General features: G+C 55.5%; 10 protein-coding genes across 10 annotated transcripts; 5 read left to right on the top strand and 5 right to left on the bottom strand.

Annotated features, from left to right (window-relative positions):
• Positions 1–444: 444 nt before the first annotated feature.
• On the bottom strand, positions 445–2,796 carry BGZ61DRAFT_338111 (uncharacterized protein; the record flags this gene model as incomplete). Its single annotated transcript, XM_046239096.1, has 2 exons — positions 445–602; positions 666–2,796. The coding sequence occupies 2 exons, from the start codon at positions 2,794–2,796 to the stop codon at positions 445–447; spliced, it is 2,289 nt and encodes a 762-aa protein (XP_046112818.1).
• A 1,811-nt stretch (positions 2,797–4,607) lies between these two features.
• BGZ61DRAFT_26776 (uncharacterized protein) lies at positions 4,608–6,188 on the bottom strand. The gene is made up of 3 exons (XM_046238390.1): positions 5,776–6,188; positions 5,652–5,711; positions 4,608–5,591 (listed from the first exon to the last, which is right to left on the bottom strand). Exons 1-3 carry the CDS (start codon positions 5,856–5,858, stop codon positions 4,688–4,690), a joined length of 1,047 nt encoding a protein of 348 aa, XP_046112817.1. The 5' UTR covers positions 5,859–6,188; the 3' UTR covers positions 4,608–4,687.
• A 725-nt stretch (positions 6,189–6,913) lies between these two features.
• BGZ61DRAFT_26806 (uncharacterized protein) lies at positions 6,914–8,071 on the bottom strand. Its single transcript, XM_046238392.1, has one exon. It carries the CDS (start codon positions 7,729–7,731, stop codon positions 7,054–7,056), a length of 678 nt encoding a protein of 225 aa, XP_046112816.1. The 5' UTR covers positions 7,732–8,071; the 3' UTR covers positions 6,914–7,053.
• Positions 8,072–9,070: 999 nt separating this feature from the next.
• BGZ61DRAFT_26784 (uncharacterized protein) lies at positions 9,071–11,376 on the top strand. The gene is made up of 6 exons (XM_046238391.1): positions 9,071–9,426; positions 9,566–9,825; positions 9,901–9,958; positions 10,021–10,240; positions 10,299–10,414; positions 10,471–11,376. Exons 1-6 carry the CDS (start codon positions 9,320–9,322, stop codon positions 11,210–11,212), a joined length of 1,503 nt encoding a protein of 500 aa, XP_046112815.1. The 5' UTR covers positions 9,071–9,319; the 3' UTR covers positions 11,213–11,376.
• A 370-nt stretch (positions 11,377–11,746) lies between these two features.
• Positions 11,747–12,817, top strand: BGZ61DRAFT_439451 (uncharacterized protein). Its single transcript, XM_046244364.1, has one exon. It carries the CDS (start codon positions 11,762–11,764, stop codon positions 12,371–12,373), a length of 612 nt encoding a protein of 203 aa, XP_046112814.1. The 5' UTR covers positions 11,747–11,761; the 3' UTR covers positions 12,374–12,817.
• Positions 12,818–14,464: 1,647 nt separating this feature from the next.
• BGZ61DRAFT_471395 (uncharacterized protein) lies at positions 14,465–16,112 on the top strand (the record flags this gene model as incomplete). Its single annotated transcript, XM_046248208.1, has 2 exons — positions 14,465–15,474; positions 15,530–16,112. The coding sequence occupies 2 exons, from the start codon at positions 14,465–14,467 to the stop codon at positions 16,110–16,112; spliced, it is 1,593 nt and encodes a 530-aa protein (XP_046112813.1).
• A 2,254-nt stretch (positions 16,113–18,366) lies between these two features.
• BGZ61DRAFT_439445 (triose-phosphate isomerase) lies at positions 18,367–19,969 on the top strand. Its single transcript, XM_046244363.1, has 4 exons — positions 18,367–18,738; positions 18,866–18,936; positions 19,105–19,707; positions 19,770–19,969. Exons 1-4 carry the CDS (start codon positions 18,704–18,706, stop codon positions 19,799–19,801), a joined length of 741 nt encoding a protein of 246 aa, XP_046112812.1. The 5' UTR covers positions 18,367–18,703; the 3' UTR covers positions 19,802–19,969.
• BGZ61DRAFT_439443 (mitochondrial 54S ribosomal protein L51) lies at positions 19,970–20,845 on the bottom strand. Its single transcript, XM_046244362.1, has 3 exons — positions 20,746–20,845; positions 20,605–20,687; positions 19,970–20,550 (listed from the first exon to the last, which is right to left on the bottom strand). Exons 1-3 carry the CDS (start codon positions 20,782–20,784, stop codon positions 20,259–20,261), a joined length of 414 nt encoding a protein of 137 aa, XP_046112811.1. The 5' UTR covers positions 20,785–20,845; the 3' UTR covers positions 19,970–20,258.
• A 152-nt stretch (positions 20,846–20,997) lies between these two features.
• BGZ61DRAFT_439438 (U1 small nuclear ribonucleoprotein of 70kDa MW N terminal-domain-containing protein) lies at positions 20,998–22,056 on the top strand. Its single transcript, XM_046244361.1, has 3 exons — positions 20,998–21,359; positions 21,414–21,541; positions 21,598–22,056. Exons 1-3 carry the CDS (start codon positions 21,098–21,100, stop codon positions 21,871–21,873), a joined length of 666 nt encoding a protein of 221 aa, XP_046112810.1. The 5' UTR covers positions 20,998–21,097; the 3' UTR covers positions 21,874–22,056.
• Positions 22,057–23,434: 1,378 nt separating this feature from the next.
• Positions 23,435–24,302, bottom strand: BGZ61DRAFT_471391 (putative 60S acidic ribosomal protein P0; the record flags this gene model as incomplete). Its single annotated transcript, XM_046248207.1, has 3 exons — positions 23,435–23,507; positions 23,562–24,041; positions 24,112–24,302. 3 exons carry the CDS (start codon positions 24,300–24,302, stop codon positions 23,435–23,437), a joined length of 744 nt encoding a protein of 247 aa, XP_046112809.1.
• Between the last annotated feature and the right edge of the window lie 750 nt (positions 24,303–25,052).

Genomic DNA, 25,052 nt, shown 5'->3' with positions numbered 1-25,052 from the left:
ACAAGTGTTCCTCGGAGTCGGAATGTCTGCGCAGATATATACACATGCACAAAGTCCGCTCTGGCGGCACCCACGAAATGCCTACACCTCGCGTTTTCAATGCGCATGCGTGTCAACTTGTTTTATTCGTTCGAGTGGGAGAAAAACACAAAGGTCTAGACAACCTGTCCGCTCCACCCTGGCGTCATTGAAAATAATATGACAATCAGGACTAAAATCGGTCAAACATATCTTAAATCCGTAAATATCTATACTTGAGATGTATCCACAAAAAGCTCGCCGTTCCAGAATAAAATATGTGTTCTTCGTAACATTGTCATCCTACCTGTCAAGGGTATCCAAATTCGCCGCCGATCCATACCTAACTTGCGCCATAAGTCGTTACAAACCGTTGCCTCGTACGTCCAACCGCCTAATGATGTCTCATTCCGGTACGCAATTCTCTCACGCCCACTCCCCCCAAATCCATTTATCATCAAGGAACGACCTGAGGAACCTGGCCACGAGGCGGCCAGTGTACAAATATTCTGGGTTCATCGGGTACGGGTGTTGTGCCCTATCCTGGAGAATCTCGTTCTCGGATTGGGTTTGTACGTCAAGCCCTGTAGCCCGATTAGTATTCGTGTCTCCCTCATGTCTCCCTCATGTCTTACGGTTATACTTACAATCCTCGCCGTAGAGAAGTTCTCCTAACCGCGCCGCCAGTTTGGCCGCCGGCGCATCAAGTTCGCCCCGCTCAGCGGGTTGGACCAGTGGGTTGAAGCTCTTGGCATTAGGTTCCTTGATGTGCGTCTGATAGACTTGGTGGAACTGCCACGCGAACTGCTTGAACGGCATGTTCTCGACCTCCTTGCATGTGTTGAGTGCGACGCTTCTGTCGTACTCAGGGCGAGACCCGTTTCTCACCCCGATCTCGTTCTGGGACAATACAAAAATGTCGGCAGCCGTCTCGACGGTCTCCATGAAGAGGCAGAGGGTCAGGAACGCGGCAAGGCAGGGTGCCCATTCGCGCCGAGACTTGGGCTTGAGAGACTTAGAGAAGAGCTCGAACAGCTGTACCATCTCCCGCATCATCATCTCGTCAATGATGGACTTGATCTGTCGACCCAGGACTCGGGAAGTGAGCCGGTTGACGTTCTGGGGGACCAGGCCAGTGGCCCCGAGTGAGTCAATGGTCTGCCCAGTGAGGCAGAGATGTCTGGTCATGATGTAATGCATGCAGTGAATGGACAGCGCTCGCTTGACCATGAGGGATTCGGTCTCTTCCGCAAAGTCCTTGACGATCTCAAGAACTTTCCTAGGCAGGAGTGTATGGCGGATGGATTCGGTGACTTGGATCGCAAAAGTAGGCTCCGCAATGGTATCTTGGATGTACTTCCTGGTCCGCTTCTTGAGGCTATCTCGCTGGGCACTCGTCTCAAATTGGATTCCGATGGCGGCGGATCCATTGGACTGGAGGTCCGCCCGACCTGGTCCCACGTTCATATGCCAGTGCTGTACAACGTCACAAGTCGCAGGGGTGAAAAACTTGGCGTCAACGGCTAGTACAGTCGAGAAGCGCGAACCTGAGAACAGCTCGACGGAGCAAGACTGCTCCACGCCATTCACCACGAAGCCTTCAATGTTCTCAGACATGAACTTGGACATCTCCTCCTTGCGAAAGTGGCCGCGGATGAAGTCTGGGAACAGAATGGGCACGAAATCTCCAAACTGCCAGCAGACGACCTGGGGGACGGCAACCATGAGTTTCTTGCAGCTCTTGCAGGGTCGCTCCTTGTCACACTTGACTTTGCGACTGTGACAGCAGAAGCAGGCACCCAGTCGTCGAACCTGAAGTGCGTTCTCCTTGGTGGCGTTCGCCAAGGGACCCTTTCGTCCTCGCTGACTCGTCCGCATGGCCTCGAAGCACTCGAATGGGTTGGGCCTGCCGGCGTGGGCAGAGATGGACGTCGGGGTCATGATGACGAACTTGCCCGACTGTTCCACCTTCTTCTTCTCTACCTTTCCAACCTTGACCCTGCGTATCTGCGTGGGTGGTGACCTACTACCGCCAGGGCTGGGTCTGGAACCGGGAGACGAGGTACTGTGCGACTGCATGCTCTGGGGTGACGAGCTGCCGAAGTCATCCATGATGAACATGTTGGCATCGGTTCCTCGCGGGTTAGTAGGGTTCCATGGCGGCACGTTGGCGTCGGCCTGGAAAGGCTGAGGAATATTTAGGTCAACTTGAGGGACTTGAGTCTGGCCCTCTGATGTCACCGGGAACATATCGGCTTGGAAGGCATTCATCAATGGCACAATGTCTGCTTGATCATCAGCACCCTGTGACGAACGGGACACCGTCCGAGTCACCAGCATACCATTCAGCTCCTGCGGCGAGAATTGGGCCGGGTCCTGCTGTGGGAATAGGTATTGCTGGGGTGTCATAAATCCAGGGACTGAGGCGAACCCGCCATCCGTTGTCGCCGCTGTCGCCGCCGTTGAGAACATATCAGAGCCGACAGTGTCCGACTGCGCAGGGAAGGATGCATTGCTAGGGAAGAAGGCCGAATGGTCCATCTCACCCAAGAGGAGCGGCGACGCAGCCGAGGGCGACGGGGTGTTGCCAGGAACATTGCCAATAACGGCGAAGCTGCTCAAGCTGCCGCTGGCAGGGTCAGAAAGGAAGCCAATGGAGGAGGGCGTAGAACCAGCGGCATTGTAGTCGATGTACTGCCACGACTCGTCGGTCTCGGCGGCGGAATCGAAGTCGTAGGGCGATGACCCGTTGGGGGACCTGGAAGTAACGGAGGCCATTGTGAAGGAGAGGGGGGCGAGATGGTCGAGGTCCGGGATATAATCCGGTCCGATGCAGAGATTAGATGTTGATGGGCGCGGTCTGCCCAGAGGGAAAACCTGGAGTGGGAAGGGAGTTAAGATGGGGAATGTCGGTATAAGAACTTGGGACAATGGTAATGCGACCAACTTCCCAATCTGGATTGCTGGAGAACGGGTTGGGTTGTCTATATGTCGCTGTCGCGCGCTGTCGGTTGCTCGCTGCCGCAGTCGCAACTGTAGTGGGCAGCCCACAGAGAGAGTCGCAGGCGCTGATTCCGCACGTATTCACCCGCTCTTCGTCAGCAGGCCAGGCTCACGGAGGGAGAAATGGGGGAAGCAAGAGCGACGATTGAGTACGGGGCATTCCTGCTTTAAGGAGGCAAGAAAAGCTGGACTCATCAGCATCTCTCTCGGTCGACGTTCTTGGGGTTTCGTGGGGCTTATTGCTCGCCATCGACGCCAACCAGCCCGTACCGGGAGGCGCACTAAGCCTAACTGGCGACCGACTGGGCGTCGCCGACTCGACCGGCCGCAGCTTCCCTTCGCACTTCGGTGGAAGGAGGCATGAGAGCATGCGCAGAGCCAATCATTTCTGCACATGTGCATAAGGTGGGCCGATCCCGCACTATTCCCCTCTGAGCCAGACGATTGAGCGCACGCTCTTCCACAATGTGCATAACCGCGAATAATGCGTCTGTCATGACTGGCCGTGCGTCCTCCGCCTGGGATTGTGCAACAGCTCAAATCACCTGCATCATTAACTATCGGCCATCACTGGCAGGCGTCTAAGAGTCTAAGATGCATCGGGTCACTATGCATGACATGATCACCGCCAGGGAAGGCCTCAATACAAACCCGTGACTACATCATCAATCTGACTCTCATCAAGCATCTGGGCCTTTTTTTGGTCGCACCAGCCGCAGCATTGGATCATTCCATCTGTGGCTGGTCTCGGTCAATACCCAACCTCACCCCGGCGTAGAGCCTTACCCTAGAGAAACTCGGAACTTGCAATTATTCGTTCACTCTCAGGAACCAGACACTACAATGGTCACGTTTATTGGACAGAACAAGGGGGCGCTTTCATCATGCTGACATTTGCATCGTACTTCGTTTCAATCTATGTGCAGAACTTGGCATCTCTTCGTTGTCTCGTGTCCCATCTTGCCCAGATTTCCACAACCTTCTGCTGTATGATTCGATCAATCTTCAAATCCCATCACACCCCAAACAGCCCAACAACTGTTCCACCACATAATCCTACAGCCGGCTCAAGCAAAAACCGAGTAGATGTGCCACCTGACTCCCCTTCATAACTATCCCCACATCCCATTGCCCAACACTCCCGCCCAACACCCCCAACCTCATCAGTTCCCAACGCCTCCAATGGGCACGACGCCAGGCTGACCTCGTCGTGCGCCTCTCCCATAGAATCCCAAGCCATACAGGTGTACGGTGACAGCACATGATCCGACAAGTGTCAGGGGTCAATAAAAAGCAAACGCTGCAAATCAGGGGAAAAAGACAACGCATCACTTTCGCCAAAAGCAAAACCAGACCACAAAAAACTCCCGAGACGCTCCGAACGAAGGCTTCCCTCACCGAGTAAAGGGCCTGTGCTTCCGGCGACGAACCGTTGCTCGGCATGCGTGCCAAATTGAGCAGCTGAGAAAGATGCCCGCTCCATATAACAAACAAAAACATTATCATTCACAATCCGACTTGCGAAGTCGCCAACGTGTGGGCCCCCTTCAGGTCCCTGTTCTTGTTCTGTGCCGTGGTCGTGTTCGGCTGGTTGTCATTCCTGTCATCAGGATATGTCATAAAACGTGGTCGAGTCATTGTGTAGACTCATATGGAGGCTGTCGTCTCAAGACCGGTACCGCGAGGCGGAACGGTCTTGGATCTGCTTCTCCGTGGAAACGTATAATCTATCAAGGTAGTCCATGGCGGAAGCATCCTTCAGGATCTTGGCCACCTGAATGCCGGCGGAGATCAACTGAAGGATGTTTCGGTCATCCTTGAGAGGGCGGCTTTGGTGTTTGGCGGCGTGTCGCATCTCCAGCGAGTTCTCCAGAATAGTGACAAACTGCTTAATTTGCCCATTGTATAAAACTCGTGCCGGGATGCGACGCTTTGTCGCCAACCGCTTCAAGAGGTAGACCCATTCGGTCCACTCTCGATCCTGAGGCCGCTCTACAGGTCTCATGTCCTGGGTCAACGGGATCGGAAACTGATACTTCGCGACGAAATCATATGCGCACTGCGAAAGCCGGTCGTTGACTTGGCTGAGGACATTATCCTGCTCCTGAACGTGGAGGTTCGTAGGTAGATGGGGGAGTTCTCGCTCCTGCATTGCAACCACATCGGGAGGCGGACGCTGCAGGAACTGGTGTGGACCATCGAACTCGTCTCGATTCGAGGGTCGTCGCTGCGATCGACTCTTGGTGCTGCTCGTTTTCGACTTCCCTCCGGAAGTGGCGGCGTTCATCCCATTCTCCAGGGAGTAGTCTGATAGGTTGGGCGACGCAATGATGTCGTCAACCGAGTCGGTGGGCGAGTACCTGTCTTGGGCGTCCCATCCTTGAGAGCCAGAGCTCTTGTAGGATCCATGGCCGACTGTTATCTTGCCGTATGAACCGGACGGAGGGCGCGAATTGTACGCCGGACCAGCGGAATAAACTGTCTCGGCGCGCGACATATGTCCATTGGCGCCTATGGGCATGCCACCAGCTAAGTTATAGGAGCTGGCTGAGTAGTTGACGCTCGAGGCACTTTGAGAAGGTGAATGTTACTAAAGCGTCCAAGCAAGGGGGCTTCGGTGCTTGTCATACCTTGGGGTCTGGTAAAAGCCATTGTCAAACCCTCCATGTGACTGGGGTTCGGCAAAGGAACTACCAGGTGATCAGCCAAACATTGACTCCTCCAAGATCGATCCAAGGTTGATTGATGACCTACCTTCGCGAAGGATTCCAAGGACTGCCGGACATGGCGGAAGATCTGTAGGCAAACTCTGGTTGGGCCATGTCGCTCTCGCTCATAATGGTAAAAGCGCAGCGTTAACTTTGGCAAGACTTGACGAGACTTGCGGCTGATAAAGAGAAATCCACAGGAGTAGAAGAAGCAATGGGACCGGGGCCTCGGGTTCCAAAAAAAAGAGACTAAAACCGACGGACAGCTCGCACACTATGGAGCCTCGGGCTGAGATCCTTGGTTCTTCCAAAAGGCTGGTTCCAATCACTCCGGGGCAATCCACGGTGGCTAGGGTTCCTGAGATGTCGAGTTTCCTGGGTCTTCCTGTCGGCGATTCTAGGCGGTGTGTCCCGGGGCCTGGGCAGGGGACCAGTCCACAACAATAACGCCAGCTGACTTGTACCAAGTCTTGCAGGAAAACAGTAAAGCACTAACGGTAGTGCAAGGTCCTGGAGCGTTTTCAGCGAACCAGTCGCCAGTGTTGGGAAATGCTGATTGAGTTGGCACGAGTGAGACCTGGGGGTGGTGCTCGGAATAGTGATGATTTTATCTTCGTTCGTGAGGCAGCAAGCGAGCTGGGCAGCATGTCAAGTAGACTGATCCTGGTCAAATGGCAATGAGAAGAGATACCCCGTTCGCTAGTAGCGGAGTGAACAGGGACCAGCACTGAAGCAAAAACACCAAGTCCTTTCTGGAAAGATTTGCAACAAAGTCGCCCTAATTCTCTAAATGTTGGAAGGTTGGAGGGTTCCAGAGTCCGCCTGGCTGGGGAGAGGCAACGGTCCGCTGTTGACGCAAGCAAGCGCGGAGCCCACAGCCATCGGGGGGGTCTGCGATCTCGTGCGAGGGTGGGTGCGCTTGTTGATCGAGCGAAATCTGGGCTGGCGAGGACTGGCTGGCTGTGTACTTCGTAGCCGAGGGGGACTGGGAGAGCGGGACAGGTTTCGTCAGAGGTCCAGGACTACCCCAGATGTTTGTGGTTGAAGGGTGGCAGCTCACCAACGGCCTTGGCCCTAGCAAGGCAATTTCCCGGCATCATTGGGCGCTGGCGTTGTTGCCCAAGGCGCGCTGGCAGCATCAGGTAGAGATGACCTCAGGCGGGAGAATCGGAGCAGGGGACTACCCGGAACGACGAGGAGCGGTCAATGGCGGGACTGAGATCAGAGTCGGGCACCAAGGGGCCTAAGGCGATGCCAGCTAATAGCACCCAACCGCCCCCGGATTGATGCCCACCACCACCTCCTCGTACTCACCGGACAAAGTTCAACAACACATCGACGGACGCGGCACACCACCAGGCTCAAATGCGAGAAACTTCAAGGCGACGCAACTGGCGGTGATCGTCCAGAGCCGCAACTGAGGCTTGGCCGTTGGGCAAGTTGGGCGCTCACGACGTCCTCGACGGAAGGGGGGCGATCCGGACAGGAGCAGAGCCCTCCCCGGCAAAAGCTTGAAGGCATCCATCATCTCGACGACAGCATGGCCTGACGCCGATGCAAGCAGTCGGCTACGTGGGCATTGCATCTGCTCCACCAGGCACTGGCTGCGGCATCGCTGGCACTCGTGGGACGCCGAAGGACCTTGGCTTGCGTTTTGCTTTGTTTCGCATGTCGCCGTGATCCATCCATCCCCCGTGACTTCAGCTTGAAGTTGAGGCGAAGGATTGTGGACCGCGCCAGCGAGCGAGCGAGCCGTGATGGAAGTGGGTTTTGTGGGTAAGTCGGGATTCCGAACGCCATGTTGAGGCCAACGAGATGAGGGCAAGGCTGCCAGGGCTGTCCGGTGCGAGTGGGATGGCTGGCGTTGGGCTGGCGTGTGGCAGGTGCCAGATCGCAGCCCACAGATGACAGGCATGATGATGATGGCAGTCAGCGACCCAGCGACCCAGCAGCCAGATGGCTGGCATGAAGCATAGGGACGCATGTGACCAAGCACGCGCATGGATCTGCGTGGTGGGGACGTGACACGACAGCAGCAGTCAGTCTCGCCTTATCCCGGGTGCGGTACTTCGTACGTCTTAAAACAAGGGTTAGCCTTAGCCTGCAACCTTACCTCTCGTCTTTCATGCTTCCTGGGTTGAAAACAAAGTGTTGGCCTCAGGCAGCCACAACCACTCCCTCGCGAACACGTGAGCCAGTCTATCTTTAGGCGCCATCGCACGCTTGTTGGGACTCCGGGGGTTGAACACGAAGTCTACTTGGCATGGCATGGCATGTCGGGTTCTCACTCACGTATCCCTTTTATTCTCGTCCAGGTCCCAGCCTTGATGTGACGTTGTCTTCGTACACTCAATGCTGACGGTTCGCCCCCTCGCTTAATATGACTCGATCAAGTTGGTCAACGTCGTTTTCTCTCCACCTCCGCCTCCGAGGAGACTGTGAACGTTGACAAGCAGCCCCAGGAGTGGCGGGGGTCGGCCGTCCTCGAAAGATAGACACAGTGAGTGCGGGTAAAATACCAAAAAGAGACAGTGTAGGAAAGCGAAACGGACAAGGCTGGCTTCCTTCGCAACTTCGGTCACCTCTTCTCGTCGACCGATGTGCCCTTCTTATCAATACGCATGGCACGTGGGGAGATGAACGACTAAACACAGGCTACCAACCCAGAATGGTTCCTCATTAAATGCCCTTCCCCTGTCAATCCTCCGAGACCTTATCCAAAAATAACCACCCGTCCCCCGCACCAATGGACAATGATCGATCTCCCGTGCTACCATCGCATCCTCCGAAGAGGCTCCACACACGGGCCGGACCTCCGCCACAGGGCGGCCGCTCGGGTGGGGGTTTTCGGCGCCGCCCTCCGTACCCTTTTCCCAATCTGGAGTCAAGATCGGCTCATGCCCCTTGGCAATCATGCCGTCCAAGCATCTGTCAGCGATTAGGACAAGCCACAGCTCTTACTCTTCACTTATCAGCGGCTGACAAAGCCACCTTTCACGCCACAACCCCGGGCTATCCCCCCCCTTGGAACCGCTGGCCCCTAATTAGCGCCACTCCTCCGTTACAGAAGAGGGCCCATCCACGGGGATAAGGCCATCCTGCAGATGTGACGTAGGAAATTTATGGCGCAAACCATACAAATCGAGGCACCAAATGAAGACTTCGTCGAACATTTCGTGATGGCTTCACCGATCTACGATCCCAAGGCTTGTGGGCGGCCGACTGACCTTGGGGAAACGCCCCGCCACTGGCTCCTAGCGAGTCATGAGGGCAGGGGATTCGCCCCCTTTGATTGGTCATAATGCCTGCACGGTTCGTCTAGAGCAATCGAATTTGCTCCTGGCTGTTGTTTGGGGGCATCCCACCATCCGACTTGGGTTGTAACAGGCAAGGTCCAGATTTCAATACGAGTTGCAGCAAGTGTCGATGGCCTTCCTTCTAAGACTGTGCCTCATCAGATCGTCGCCTCCTTGGGGCATATTTCCAGCCCTGTCCCCGAGTCGAGAGCTATAGATCTTGACGAGAGACGAGCATGTGGGTGAGGCTATTTATCAGTGTGAAGGCAAGCCACAGTATGCACACGTGAGAATATGGCTCCCCCCAAAGACCGCAAGAGGAGATTCCACCGACGGAGCAAGAATGGCTGCCAGACGTGTAAGAGACGACATGTTCGGTGTGACGAACAGAAGCCACTTTGGTATGTGTTCCCTTTAGCACCCTTGACCCGAGGCTGTGGTATACACGAGTCCTGCATCGACGCCGTCGCGCCATATCGCCCTCGGGCTCTTGGTACACGATGATGCCCGAGTCTTCACTAACGTTGATTGGCGACTCAGCACCAACTGTCTCCAAACAGGCAGTGAATGCATCTATCCTGTTCCCCAACAATCATTACCATCCAATGAATCATCGCCCTCCAACAGCGGGAGCGCGAGCGGCAGCGGCAGCGGCAGCGGTAGCGGGAACGTTAATATCGACATCGAGGCACAGATGGTGTTGGCCGAGCCTGCATCTGGGCTGATCGATCCCCTCAATGACTATGTTGGGGGTTCGTTTGATGCACTCCCCGAACCTTCTAAACGACTGCTGCGTCACTGTACGTCATCTTGACGAGCCCTTGACGGCCCGCCCAACGCTTTCGTACAATTGACCACTAACACGACTTGGACAGTTTCCCAGTATACTGTATGGGGACAAAGACCTGTTGCTCGAGAGCTCCAGTCCTCGGCGTGAGTTTTCCCGGCATCCCGGAATCGCCGACCTGCCAGGATACGCACTGACAATACCCCAGGATCCAGAAGTCCTTTGAGAATCCGGGGTACATGCATATGTGCCTCATGCTTTCGGCATGTCAGTGGGCATGGGTGACAGGCTCGATGGACGAAGTCCGGATCCCGTTCCTTTACCACAAAGCGGCGACATATCAATTCGCAAGAGAACAGCTTCAAAGTCCTGAGGCGGCACAGAGCGGAGACACCATGTTGGCAATTTCTGCACTTGCACTTACCGAGGTGGGTGTTGGCATAACGGTAGCTGCGGGGTGGAGAGGCTGACAACATGACCTTATAGGGCGCTATCGGAGAGTTAGATGCTTCCGCGAGACATCTCCAAGGAATACAGTCCGCAGCGAGGGCATGGAACATGGCCGACCAAACCCCTACGTTGCCACAGAGCATGTTGAAGATGTACGTTGTCTGTGGTGGTTGCTGAAATGCCATGTTACTAACACTATCTGGAATAGGATCGGAGACGGATTGCGAACGGGGAAATCAGAAAAGCTGGTTAACGTGCCAGGATACACACCGATATTCATGGGCCTCTTGTTCGCGTCCATCTGGGACATCACGGCATTGCCACCGCGGGAGGCACCGAGATATGGATGGTGGGAGGATCAAGACACACAAGCGGCCAGGTTGTGGCAGAACCACACCAGGGAGCTCAACCTCAACTACGAGATATCACGGGGCTTCAACACGACCCAGTACATCCCCCGAATCCTCAACGGAGACCCGAAAAGTAGCCGAACAAGTTTCATCGCCACCTTCTTCTACCTCTGCTCCGAGCTGGGTCACCGATACTTTGACGTAACCTTAGTCGACTGGCTTCTCGAACAGCTCATCGACGACGTCAACGCGGGCGAGGAATACCTCCAGACAAGTACGTGGACCCAACCGCTGTGGCTCTGGTGTACCATGTTTGGGGCGGCCATAGCCTCGACGGGGCGAGCGACGAACTCAGTGGAGGAGAGACAGTTAGAAAGGTGGCGAGAAGTGTATAACGATAAAATGAGGCTGGTGGGCCGAGTGCTCGGGATCAGTAGCTGGGAATCGGTCAAGGCTGTGCTTTCAGGACTCCTGGGCACCTTCGAAGGGCAACTGGAACAAGGACTGAAGGAGCTTTGGGAGGAGGGTGTTGTTCGAGAGGAACCCTCTGGTGAAGACACGATAGATCCATCAGTGATAGAGCTAATGGATCAAGACTAGGATATGCATAATGCCTCAACATCGTCACCCCTCTCCTTGGTCCCCGAGCATTTGTCATTCTGGAGCCATTATCGGTGTGTGATGATAGCCACGTCAACAGAAGTGAGGCATCACAATCTCGAGCCGTCGGCAGTTGATGTAGCCCCTGAAGCTTGCATTACACGTCGACTCGCCTTGGTTGAGTTGGCCCCGTGAGAGGTTCCACGATAGAAGACCGGTCCAGAAGATTCTTATTGTGAACAGCTCCGAGAGCCGCATCAAGCCATCCGGGGTTGCTGAGTTGTCGAATTGGGACGAGCGTGGGCCTTTGGACCCTTCGCGCCTTAGATGCGGACAGTCCCGTGCATCACGTGGGGCAGGGCGAGGAAAACCAGTGGGCAAGAGCGTTTCTGGAACCAGGGAAGGCAGCTGGAAACTGAGGTGGGGCGACCAACACATCGGCAGGCACCAGCTAAACTCTTTGACTTTGACGTGGTCCGTTTTGGCGCTGGTCGACTCGGCTTTCTCATCTCCCGACCAAGGCGAAAGCGGGCTGGCGACGTCACAATCATGGCATCGCAAAGACGGCCCGCTGAGGCCTGGTCTATCGCCTGGTACCCTCATCCCTCATCCCTCATCCCTCGTCCCTCATTCCGTCACCCGTCACCCGTCACTCGTCACCCAACCCGTCGTCACCCGCCGCCTCTCACCTTCCGGCCGCCCTTCACATGGTCGCCCGCAGCCCGCGCTGACCGCACTTCTGTGATATGGCGCTCGTCGACGCCATTCGCCGGCCATTTTGAGGCCCTCTGCGTTGTGCGCGACGCCGTCTCACGAGCCGCGTCCCCTCCGGCATACCCCGCCCGTAAGCTGTTATCGTGGTCAATCAGCTGTCGAGAATGCGCACGCTGGCCCTCCTCTGCAGACTCGGTGTGCCGCCGGTTGCATGCTGGTTCGCAGAATGCCGAATGGTTGGTGATGGTGCTCGCTCACTTGATCCACCTCTCTGACCTGGCGAGGCCAGACCAGAGGTGGCCCGCAGGGTGGCCGACCGGTCTGAAGCCACCATCACCGTCGCAGAATTACGAAGTGACCCCGCGGCCGGGGCGGTTGAGTGGCCGTCCATGCCGCGCGCTCCCGCAGCTCCCGCCAGCCATGGAATGTCACCTTCCGAGCTGGTAGCCTGGACTTGCTGGGAGCAAACCTAGCCCTCGCGAAGCCGGTACTTCGTACTACGTAGTGACATCACTTTCTGAAGAGGCGCTTGGCAGTTGTTTCATGAGGATCGTCGTCGACAATGAGAACGTGCTGCCGCGATAACAACGAGCAATTTCGGGGCCAGCCTCCTCTTTTCCCGCTCTTCTCTCTTCTGTGCTCTTCGTCAGCTTGCTTTTGCGCTGGCCAGCTGCAGAGCCTGCAGTGTTGCGTTGTCCAGCAGCCATAATCCCTCCTTTTCACAGAGTCCGCCCTTGTCTCCGTCACTGATAGGACGGCATCCTGCACATCTCTCCACTCAGCCCCTCTCCAAAGCAGGGAAGTTGACCAGTCGTCGACTTGCTCGTTCCATATCCCTGCTCAAGAAGCCCGCTGCGCTTCGAAATCACAAAACGCCAACTCACTCCTGCGGCCAGTGTGACGGCCATACTGGCAGTGCTTTTATTGGCACTCGACGCGACGGGTGGGGGGATCTCCCAACTGGCGGTCGGTCCACGACAACAATAAAACCCGCAGGGTCCCTCGTTGCCCAACGTCTCACTTCTGTTCCTCTATTTTCCAGCCCAACTCGCCCCTTTCTGCCCAACCAACCTCACTTCGGCCTGATCCCTCAGAGACGACCCATCCTTTCCACCTCTTTACTAGCTCTTCTGTACCTGTTTTACCAGCTCTGCCAGAGGAACTTTTCGAAGCAACCCAACCAGTCCAAGGATCATCCTGTCGCGCAACATCACCACGACAATCACAACCGCTTTGCCACTGGTCTGAACTGCAAGACAACACTCCAAGTTGATCTGCTGGATCTCGAGCCTACCTGCTCTACCATCCAAGGATATCATGACCATTGCCCTTGTTGTGCCTCATCCGGCCACCATGCCCGGTTACAATAACTCAGTCGACCTCGACGAGGTTCACTCGCTGTCCAGGTACTGTTTCCTTTATTCAATTCCTTGGGAGGCTTGCATTTGCTTTACAATCATGTTGCGCGAAAAAAAAATGTCCCATTTCAGTTCCTTCTATCTTGCCTCACCGGATACCACATCGAGGAACTCTTCAACCCTGGATTTCATGGAACCGTTTCTTGCCAAGGATATTTACTCTCGACCCTTCACCTGGATGCCTGCTGTGGATCTGTCCGAACCCGGACAAGAAAACAATTATACTCATACCCGGCTTCGTGCCCATGGTAAGTATTGCCCACTGCAAATTGAGACAACAGCTTCATTTCAGACCTGGACCACACGTTACCTACCGGTTTTTCTTTCTCAATGGTGCCAAAGGACGTTGATTTCCAGGATTTACATGGACTCGGACCAAAAGGACTTGAAGACCGAACAAGGATTTTGCACCTGGACCTTCATTCCGACAGGACTTCTGCTCCCTACCTGCATTTCTTCGAAATCAGGATGGCCCCTCAGGCTTAACAGCCGTCGCAATTCAATTCAATTGCTCGTGCAGCCGCACTGGACTCACAAAATGGTCGCCCGACTTGATACCGTTGCCCTGGAACACTGCTCTGAGAACAATGGACACCTGGATTCCGAAGACTGGAACCTTTGCCGCGTTTGATTTGCTTATCTCGACTTGCCGGAATACCCCGTCACTGTAGCGGCCCTCTGGTTTTCAACTCGACACATCCAAGACATTCAACGGAAGACGCTGTCCCATATTCACCAAACTCTACATCAACCTTGCTCGACCACACACATCCAGTTATGCCAAGGACTCAGACCCTGCCCGGACTTGCTCTTCGACAACTTGACTTGACAAACCCACTTACCCCATCTGTTCTTGCCGCCTGTCACCAATGGACCATCAATGGAATCAACACGGACCGCACAATATCGTTCCTGGAGGCAACACTTATTGTCTGTCTGACTTGGTCTGTACACAACCACCATCGTAGTCACATGATACCCTTGCTAACCTGCGATGCAGTTTCAAAGTTGATTCAAGCTCAGACTTTCATGTCTTTGTTTTTTATACTGTTCTTCATTTTGACTGCTGGTGAATGGCATACTAACCTTGCCCAGCGATTACAGCTACACTCAGGCTTCTATGGCTTCGAACACTTCAGGAATGTTTTCTTTTTCTCAAACAGAACCATCGGCGGACCTTTTGGTAGGTTCGTCGTGGGCCACGACAGCAGAAGGACCCCAGAACTTCCAAGAATTCTCAGACAATGGATCTGCCCACTCTGGAGAAGCCGAGGAGTACATTTTCACGTCTGGCCAGACCACCCCCAGAGGAACCAAGATCCACTCTCAAGGCCGTCAGGACATGCAAAACACCTGGAACTCAAGGACCGTTACTTCTGTGCCCCAAGGTGGACAAGCCATGTCCAGGGTCAGCTCTAACAGGTCTAGCGGCTCTTCATTGTCGCAAGCATCACACATGTCCAACTTGGACGTCACAGGTAATGCATCCGCGTTCCGGAATGGATCTCAAGCCGGTGCCATGGCTGGAATTGAGTCATGCCTTCTCCTGGATACTGAACCCTACTGGTCTGGATACTCCCTCGACTTGGGACTGCCTACCGGTGCTACCTTTCCCCTGACAGATGCCAGCCCACTCCATGTGGTACCAGCCCACATGCAGCTTGGCCCTGATGTCAGCCTGACTGGACACTCTCCCCCCAGCTCCTGGGACTGCTTCTCCAGTTCCATTTCCCGGTCTTCCTCTCCTGCCACTATCGATGATATGTGGCCCATTGCCCCGAGCCCCAACTCTTCTCCTGAAATCAAGTGCCAGTCACCGAGGTATGTATTGCCCGATTGCTCTAAAATTCCTCAATCGGTTTCTCACCAGTTCGATCTGCTCAGCGAGGACCGCAAAGTCTCCATCATCTCCGATGATCTCAACCTCAGCGCCATTCCCCAATTGGAGGATGCCATGACTCTCCCCCCTCCCTTCACTGGACCCCGCCGACAGGGCTCGGAAGGTGAGTCCGCTAGGGACCATGACCTTTACAAGAAGGCCACCCCCCTCGAGGATGGACTCTACCACTGCCCCTGGGAGGGCACGCCGAGCTGCAACCACAAGGCCGAGAAGCTCAAGTGCAACTACGAGTAAGAACAAGCCGGATCCTATCCCATCTGCCCACGTGATAACTAACTGTCTTAGCAAATTCGTTGACTCTCACCTGAAGCCCTACCGCTGCAAGGCTGAGTCCTGTGAGGGTGCTCGATTTTCCTCCACTGCTTGCCTCCTCCGTCATGAACGTGAGGCCCACGGTCTCCACGGCCATGGCGAGAAGCCTTTCCTTTGCATCTACGATGGTTGTGAGCGTGCCGTGCCCGGCAATGGATTCCCTCGCCAGTGGAACCTCCGTGACCACATGAAGCGAGTCCACAATGACCATGGAAGCTCCGGTGGCTCGCCCCCTTCTGTCACTGTCAACCAACCCGTCAAGGGACGTAAGCGTAAGACCGACGTGCCCGAGAGCCAGGCTACCAATAGCCGCAAGGCGTCCGTCAAGGCCATGTCCGCTCCGGAGCCCAAGGAGAACTCGACCCGACCCCTGCTTGACCAGTGGATGGAACACCGCAAGGCCGTGGAGAACCTTTTCCAAGGACTTGGAAAGCCCGAGGATGCCCGGAACATTCAGAACATCAACGACATGCAGTTGCGACTGTCTGCTATGGTCAAGGTCACCACCGACCTCAACGCCTCCACCAAGGTCGCTAGCTTCACTGGCACCGGTTGAACGAATTGTATGTATCCATCTCCCTACGATATACCCTTGAGTAAGAAGCTAACCAAGATGGACTCTAGGCGAAGGACTCTTATCTGCTACCGGGAATCAACAACCAAGCACCGTGCAAGTGCACAAAAAAACAGAGACAGTTATGTCTACTACAGAAAAAACCTGGACCTTCCTAGCATCCAGTACCATGCGGACGGACACACAATACGCCCACGGGTCGCCGGCAGAGACATACCGTCCTGCCGATCGGAAGATTTCCTAAAGAGAGGACATGTGAGCCATCTCACAGGAACCCAGGATCATAAACCCCATGAAGCCCGAGGACAACAAGACCGACAATGGATTGGCTTGAGCCCTTTTGAGGATCACGGACCCGCCCTTGCGGATTGAACTTGGAACGACTAGAACGTCGCGAGGAGACCCAAGGGACGATATTTTCTTTGTTACTACAAAATTTGCAAGATTACAGAATTGAACACAGAAGGAGGGTAGCAGATAGAGAATGGATGAATGAAAGTTAGAAATTTGATAGCAAAATGCTACGCAGTTTATCGTGATTTGATTGTGCCTGGTTGTACTTGAAATGAGTGAGTTGGAAGTTCGTAGATGTCGACACCGGGGCTGAACCGCACACAGCATCAGTGTTTGAGGGGTTAATTACATGGTTCGATGAACGACGTGACTGTTGGTACGAGGCCTGTGCTCTTGATGCTTGTAATGTGAGCCGTCTTTAACGTACGAACTATATCACCTGAGGATCCCTGGGTTTGTCAGGTGCTCGATCTCGGCCGTACTCTATGCACGAGATGAGACAGATATAGATGTAGATGAGCTACCATGGCCTTCCCTTGACACCAAGATGGGCGGATGCACGTCGAATTAGCCGGCAAGATGCACGAAGCATGAAGGAGACGCTTCCCAAGCGGCGGTGAAAGGTGCAGTGGCGTCGGGAGAAGCAGGGAAAGGACGAGGAGGCGAGGGCTCTTCGCGTGGCGGTGCAGGATCGCGGAGAAGAGGTGTGGAGATGGAATGGGTGGGGGTTATGAGGTGTCTTGCATGTGCTGGGAGAGGAAGAGCAGTACTTGCCCAAGCACGTAACTTAGATAGTGTACATGTGCATGAATAGGTCGACAGAATGGCTGGGATACTTGGTCCAGGGAGAGACGGCTGGGGAACACGCACCATAGCCGCCTCACCGAAGCCATGTCCAGGACCATGACCATGGCCATGGCTGATTATCAGTTGGCCCCTTTTACACATGGCCGTGTTCTGGCCCCTCTGATGAGGCCATTTCAAGCGGTGAGGCGATGGCTAGTTGGCTACCGTGAGTTACCGAAGCTGACTCGGGCGATGCGGCAGTAGGGATGATGCATGCATTTCATCCAAGGTGGGTGGTGGTGTCCCGGACACCGAGCAAGGTGAGTAGAGTGAGCGAGGCTGGCTGTGATGTGACCCGGATACAGCAGGGCAACTTAGCTGGCAGCAGGGTTTAGTGGCCGCCCGAGGCCCCGAGCACCGGGCCTGTGTGTTAGCGGCTGAGTAGCTTCCAGCGCGAGAGCATGGCGCCCGTCAAAGGCTACCTGGACAACCTGCTAGAAGCGGGCAGCGGGCAGCTGGAACCGCTGCGGTTGACTTTGACGGCTAGAGGGGGATCTAGGTATCTAGGCAGGTATCTAGGTAGAACGACTGCGGTTGACTTTAACGGCTAGAAGGGGATCTGGAACCGCCGTCGTCGACTTCTACGGCTGGACGGGAGTCTGGAATCGCTGTGGTTGGCTTCGACGGCTAGAGGGGGGATCTGGAACCGGCCTGACGGCGGCGACATGGCATAGGTTGCCTCCACTGGCGCACTGGGCTGATTCGAGCCTCGGGTACTTGGTGCTCGCTGAAGCTGTCCCGACAAACCATGGCGAGAAACGGGAATGGTTCTGTCGCCAGCTCCGGGCTTTGCCGCAGATGGACAGGCGCAAGATAACTCCACGGCGGCCTGCGGTGCACAGACGGTAAGCTTCGGTGGCTGGTGAGCCATCGTCTCGTAGGTATCAGCTGCGACCTGGTGCGGTTGTTCTGGACGTGTTATGGCTTGTAATGCTGGCTTGTTTGGCTTGTATGGCTTCTTACCGTGGCTGCTAGAATGCTGTGATTGCTACTGTGATTGCGGAGCGCTGTGATGCTAACGTAACAAGTCCCTACTAGGTACGCAATGGTGCCCCTCCTTATCCCCTGCCAATGACCTGACCCCTCCCTGACCTTGCCTGACCGGGCCTGAGCCGCGCCTCCGCTGGCAGCCCCAACTAACACCGTAACACGCGGGTCTCTTCCCCTACGCTCTCGGTAAGCTACGCTACGACGTTCCGTCCACACCACCCAGCACGTTGGACCCAGCACCTAGTTAGCACCCAGCACCCAGCACCACCACTAACACCACTACCACCACCACCCCGACGTTATTTACCAACTTATCCCGTCCTCTCCTCTTCCTCTTCCTCTCCTCTCCAACTTCTCTCTCATCATATCTTCCCTTTTGCTCAACCTACTCCAGTATCGCTTCTTTCCCCTCCACCCAAAACATCCACACCCAATTGCCCATCATGCGCAAGTTCTTCGTCGGCGGCAACTTCAAGATGTAAGTCTCCCGCTGCCCGTCCACCCCCACCATGCGCAAGCTTTCCCCTCCCCCTCAAATTCTCCAAGAAGCAAAAAGCCGCACCTCTGCCTCGCCCAACTCGCGCTCACCACTCGCGGTTTTCTAGGAACGGCTCCGTGTCGTCCATCAATGAGATTGTTGCCAACCTCAACCACTCCACCCTCGACGAGAACACCGGTATGTCATATCTCCCCTCCTCCCCCTCGTCCTCCCCCTCCACCACCTCTGCAACCCCGCCATCTGAGCTCGACTGAGACCGCGATGGCCTCGTACCACCCTCCGTCGCCTCCCCCCCAACCTCAACAAATCACACTTCCCTGTCGTTTGACTAACACCCGTCTGCAGAGGTCGTCGTCTCCCCCCCTGCCCTCTACCTCTCCCTCGTCCGCGACACCATCCGCTCCGACGTCGAGGTCGCCGCCCAGAACGTCTATGACCAGCCCTGTGGCGCCTACACTGGCGAGATCTCCGTCTCCCAGCTCCTGGACAGCAACATCAAATGGGTTATCCTCGGCCACTCTGAGCGCCGCACCATCCTCGGCGAGTCCGATGACGTCGTCTCCTCCAAGACCAAGTACGCCACCGAGAATGGCCTGAACGTCATCTGGTGCTGCGGCGAGTCCCTCGAGGTCCGTGAGGCTGGCAAGACCATCGAGGTCGTCTCCGCCCAGATCGAGGCCCTCAAGGCGCAGAAGCCCGACTGGAGCAAGATTGTTATTGCCTACGAGCCCATCTGGGCCATTGGCACTGGCAAGGTTGCCACCGTCGACCAGGCCCAGGAGGTCCACAAGGCCATCCGTATCTTCCTCCGCGGCATCAGCTCCCAGATCGCTGACGAGACCCGCATCCTCTACGGCGGCAGCGTCAACGAGAAGAACTGCGGCGAGCTCAGCGCCCAGCCCGACATTGACGGTTTCCTCGTCGGTGGTGCTTCCCTCAAGCCTGCCTGTAAGTCCATGCTCTATACCCTCGTTGGCTCCTTTCTTCAATCGATACTGACCAATTACTAGTCGTCGACATCATCAACGCCAAGAAGCAGTAAGAATCGTATCTCAAAAAAAGGAAGAGAAGGTCAACTAGGATAACCTGTCTTTGGCCGAGGGCTCAGTCCCCCGAAAAGCAGATAGATGATGAATGAAAAGAGAACAAATATACCCACGATTAGTTTCGATTCTGAACCGGTGAACATAGCCATTGGAGCACTATGTCGTGTTGGTAAGCGTTGGAACCGACATACATACCAGGCCTCCTATGACGTGCTAGTAGCCCTCATAATCGGCACATGTGCTCGCGGCATTGCAATGATTGTCCGCGCTATTAATGTGAAAGGTCCCTTCCGTAATTGTAATGGTGTGCCAGATTCATCTCGCTCATGGTATAGTCGTGTAGTTCTGAGATTCATGACTCTAAATCGTACAATCTCTTCGCAACCCAATGCTGTGTGACGCCCCCCAATTTGATACATATATACGTACACGGATCTAAGCCGCTTGACCATTCTATACCACCATTCCCTTGCCGTGGTATGGTGACCAGATACCTCGGACACTGGGCCGGCTGCTCGTCACCGCCCGGTTGTGACGCTTCAACTGCTCTCCGTTGGCATCCCGCAGCAGCTCCGCCTTCTTCAGAATCTCGTAGGGCGACAGGTTCCGCACGCAGATGGGCTTCGTTCGGCCGTTAATGTAGTGTCCGATAATGACGGGGTGCTTGCCGGGACGGGGCGAGATGGCGAACTCGACTTGGGGGTTGGCGGTCGCGAATTTCGGGAGGAGGGACTTGATGAAGCCGCTGCAACACAATTAGGAGATGCTTTGAGGAATTATTCAGCCAGCAGCCACGTACTTCATGCCCTTGGAGCTTCCAGCCCAGTCGCAGTAGTGAAAGTCCAACTTCTTGCACTGGAGAATGAATGAACCGACGCCATTCTGGGACACGTTAGTCTCGGTGGTGGGCGAATTGTAGAGGATTTCGGAATAGACTCACCTGGCCGGTTGCAACTGCCCTAATCGCCTTGATCGTCATTTTTGTTCGGCCGTGTCAATCAATATCCTCATGATCCGACGTCAGGTAAGAGAAGTTTCGGAGCACCGCGCGAAGCCAGACCGAAAATCAGCTCTCGTGCAGTGTGTCCCAGACCAGCCTAGCGCCACCGGCAGAACTCCGGCGAAACCCAAACATCGCCTGGATAATTTCACGACCGCGCGACAGCCTGGAGCTCGCCTTCGCTCTACATCACGTCCGTCACCTGTTAATTCGGCGGCTTCTGCGCGCCTCTTCTATCCGCTCCTTTACCCTTGGCCATTTTTATTTTCGCATACGCGACCGACATCCCGCGATGACCGACAAGCTTCCCCCCAACCTGCTCGCGCTCTTCGCGGCGCGACCTCCGTTGCGATGGGTCGAGCCCCCGGACCATGCGCCGCAGCTTCGCAAAACCGCACCCGTCAGCGGAGTCGCGGCCTTCCTGCCCGAGCTACAGAAATACAAAGAGACCGACGACTACAAGCCCACCGAGAGCTGGCTGCAAGCCCGCGACCGCAAGACCCGAGAGAAGAAGGAGGCTGTGCAAAAGCTCCTTGCCGAGGCGCCAACTACTTGTGAGAAAAAGCTCGGCCTTGCGGCTGCAGCGCAGTCGCTAACCACGCGTGCAGACAAACCCAACGAAGACCCCAATGTTCGCGGCGACGCCTTCAAGACACTTATCGTGGCACGCCTCAGTTATGATGCGGATGAGCGCGACTTGGAGAAGGAGTTTGGCCGAATCGGCCCAATTGAGCGCGTACGCATTCATGCCCCTCTTGCGATCGCGGAATCGCCGGCTAACGAAATCATCAGATCCGTATCGTCACCGATACACATGCCCACGAGAAACCAAATAAGAAGAAGAAGCCCCATCGGGGATATGCCTTTGTCGTATTTGAGCGCGAAAAGGACATGAGAGGTAAACCCACCCCCACCCCCCTGGTCGGCCATACCATTCCTTCCCGGACGTACCTTTTGAGATGTGGCCCTCAAGCTTGCCCTTCTCTAAGAGTATACTGTGAGACACAAAAGGGCCCTCAGGCTTGCCCGTCTCAACTTCCTGTTTTTCTTTTGTCAGACACGCTTTAACACGCAAGGTATTATTTCATGGTAAGATGTACTGACACCTGCGCCATCTGGCGCAACAATGAGTAGCTGCTCTAGATTCTTTAGATGGAATTCGCATCAAGGATCGACGGATCAAGGTAGACGTCGAACGAGGCAGAACCGTCAAAGGCTGGAAGCCTCGACGCCTGGGTGGTGGTCTCGGTGGCCGAGGGTACACCCGGTCGATGCCTTCGCGCCCCATGGGTCCCGGAGGGTTTGGGGGAGGCGGCTTCCGTGGTGGTTTCAGGGGCTTTGATGGCGGTGGTCGTGGCCGAGGCGGATTCCGAGGAGGCCGAGGCGGTGGTGGTTTCCGAGGTGGCTTCGACGGGCCTCGAGGTGGTGATAGAAATGGCTACGGGGCACCCAGCGGAGCGCCATCTGGCCCTGGTTTCGACCGAAGGAATGGCTACGGTGGCGATCGCGGCGGAGACCGCGGAGACAGAGGTGACCGTGGGGATCGCGGAGGCGACCGAGGCCCTGGTGGGTATGATTCTCGAGGCGGCCGCTCATATGACGACAGACAGGGCGGCGGCGGCTACCGTGATGGCGGCGGTCGATTCGGAGATCGTGAAGGCCGTCGCACGGGCAGCAACATGGAGCCCATCGTCCCCCGAGATGGCAGACGGGAAGGTGGTAGGGAAGGTGGTAGGGAAGGTGGGTATCGCGACCGCGATTACGACCGACCCCCTCGAGATGACCGACCTCCTCGAGACGATCGACCTCCCCGAGACGACGATGCTGGCCGAAAGCGCGGCTACGACGGCGGCGGCTACGAGGATCCCCGGAAGTTGCGCCGATACTAAGTTGCGCTCGCTGAGCTTCTGGTGGGTTGTTGATTCTGTCACTTGGTCACTGATTCAATTCCCCTTTCCACAACTCTTCGCGCATGACTTTTTCAACCACTCTCACCAAAAAGCCTTTTTGGCAACTTCCAACCACCTATAGCACCACGGCCTGAGTACCCTATCCCACCCCATCTGTCACCCCCCCGATGGGTGGTCAATTGCGCAGCCAACCCCTAGCTTTCGTGGATAACCGATTGCAGCAAGAGCCAAAGGTTTCTGTTCTGTGATGGATCAAGGCGGAAGGTAAAATTTATCTTATGTATTCTAATTGGACTCGGGAGGACGGGAGCGAGGGAGGGTAGAAGTCGAATTGAACGTAGCATGCACACAGGCTGCGATACTCGAGGTAAGGTCAGAGGTAAGGACTTCGTGACCTGCTGACCGCGAAGCCCCCCCATGTCGGCCCTAGGTTGGCCTAGGATTGCGACTCTATGTATTACTTGGGAGTTTTTTTGTGTCATAGGAGCGACTTCAAGCTCGGCCAAAAACGAGTCTGAAAGTTCATGTTTTTGTTGATCGTGTCTTTGTGTGTGTGTGTTTTGTGTCATCCGGGGGCGGCTCTAGTCAACATGATGCCCTCCGTATCCCATGGCCCTCAACGCCGAGATCCCATAAAATTTCATGCTGGTATCAGTCATATGAACAGAATGTGTCAAACCAAATCTCTAGCACCATTTTTTCCCGGCCCTAGGCGGTCATCAATTCTCGTCAACGCCGGCCATGGCGTCGGGGTTAATCTCAGTCACCTCCGAAGTAGCCGAGTTCCAGTATCTGGGAGTGGTTAGCTTGCGTGTAAGAGACTGGGCAAGGAAGTTGCCAACTTACGCTACAATCTGGACCTTGAACTCGCTTATGCACAGGCCAAACAGCTTGAGCAGCCTCGTCTGTCGCGAGTCCAGCACATCGCCCTCCTTGCAAACAACGTACTCCTCGCCCTGGCCGCTCTCATCGCCGAGGACGACGCGGCCCTTGACCATACGGGTGGGCACGCCGAGGCGACGCAGCTCGGGCTCGATGGAGTGCTCGAGGGGCACGTCGTGCTCGGCGGGGACCTCGCCGGCGGTGGCGTAGACGATGCCGGTAGGGATGGAGAAGTCGCGGGAGGCGGCAACGCCAGCGCGGGCGAAGTCGACGGGAGAGAAGTTGTTAAAGTAGTCGATGATGGCCTCGACGGGGCGATTGGTCAGGATCAGGCCGACGGTGCCAGTGATGTGGCGGGCGAGGACCTCGATGCCGGGGGCGATAGCCTCGGCGGGAGTCTGGCCAAGGGCCTTGGCCATGAGCTTGGTCTTGCCAAAGAAGAGGCTGCAGCATTGGTGGTTAGTTCGTCATGGACCCCGTTGTAGCTAGACAGACAAGAGAAGAGAGAGCGTACCGGCAGTCGGAGAGCTCACGTCTCACGTCCTTGAGGTGGGAGTTGCGCATGTTGTCGACGCTGAAGACGAAGCAGTGCTGGTACTCGGGTATGGCATCGCGAATGTTCTGGAAGAGCTTTTCCTTGTCCTCGCGGGTCTTCTTGTCCACCTGCGTCATGTGGACGACCTTGGAGCGTCTGGACTTGGGCATCTTGACAGATTTGCGACTGGCGGGCGGATCCTTGTCTCGATTTCGGTATTCGACGAATGCGACACAGCGAAAAGGCCCGTGTCTATTGGTTTTCCTGCCCGGGACGAAGAAGAACGGTCTTCAATCGGGGACAACGGCGCGGGTGGGGAGGAATTGAACGGCGTCGCGAAAGGTGGGAAAGGTGGAAAGACGAGGTTGCGGTCGAGCGTCTTTGCCGCTACACACGACTTGACTGATAAGATTGTGGAAAAATTTCGAGGCCGGGACCAAAAAAAATTGGGTGGGCGGTGGGACCCCGCAGTCCGCCACGGTCTGGGCTGGTAGGTGGGCGCTCACCGAGCAGGGGTCCAGAGACTCACCGTGGTGAGCCAATCTGGTCGCCGAAGGCATCCATCCAGGTTTCCCAGCGCCTCGACAGGTATGTATATCAGCAAAAGTAAGACGAGTTACCGTCAGTGAAGTAGCTGTACCCCTACCAACTAAAAGACAGTTTACGTTCCTCCTGGGGACCTTCGCTTTTTGTTCCTTTTGCTCGTGCGTTCGAAACCGACCCAGGACGCTTTTTTGTTAGGGCCACACTCACCTAGGTCAACATAGTCGATGAAAGGGTTACTGCAAGACACGAACCAGAAACAAGTTTCTATACCTAACGTTTAGAGAATTGATTCATTTTCTCCAATCAATAATATCACGTGCCTATCTAGTTGCGCTCAATAATGACGAAACGACAGGTACATACGTCTCATTGCA

This window comes from Ilyonectria robusta (genome assembly GCF_021365365.1).
Source record: "Ilyonectria robusta strain PMI_751 chromosome Unknown BGZ61scaffold_1, whole genome shotgun sequence".
Taxonomy (NCBI): Eukaryota; Fungi; Ascomycota; class Sordariomycetes; order Hypocreales; family Nectriaceae; genus Ilyonectria; species Ilyonectria robusta.
This window is presented reverse-complemented; position numbering and strand designations above follow the sequence as displayed.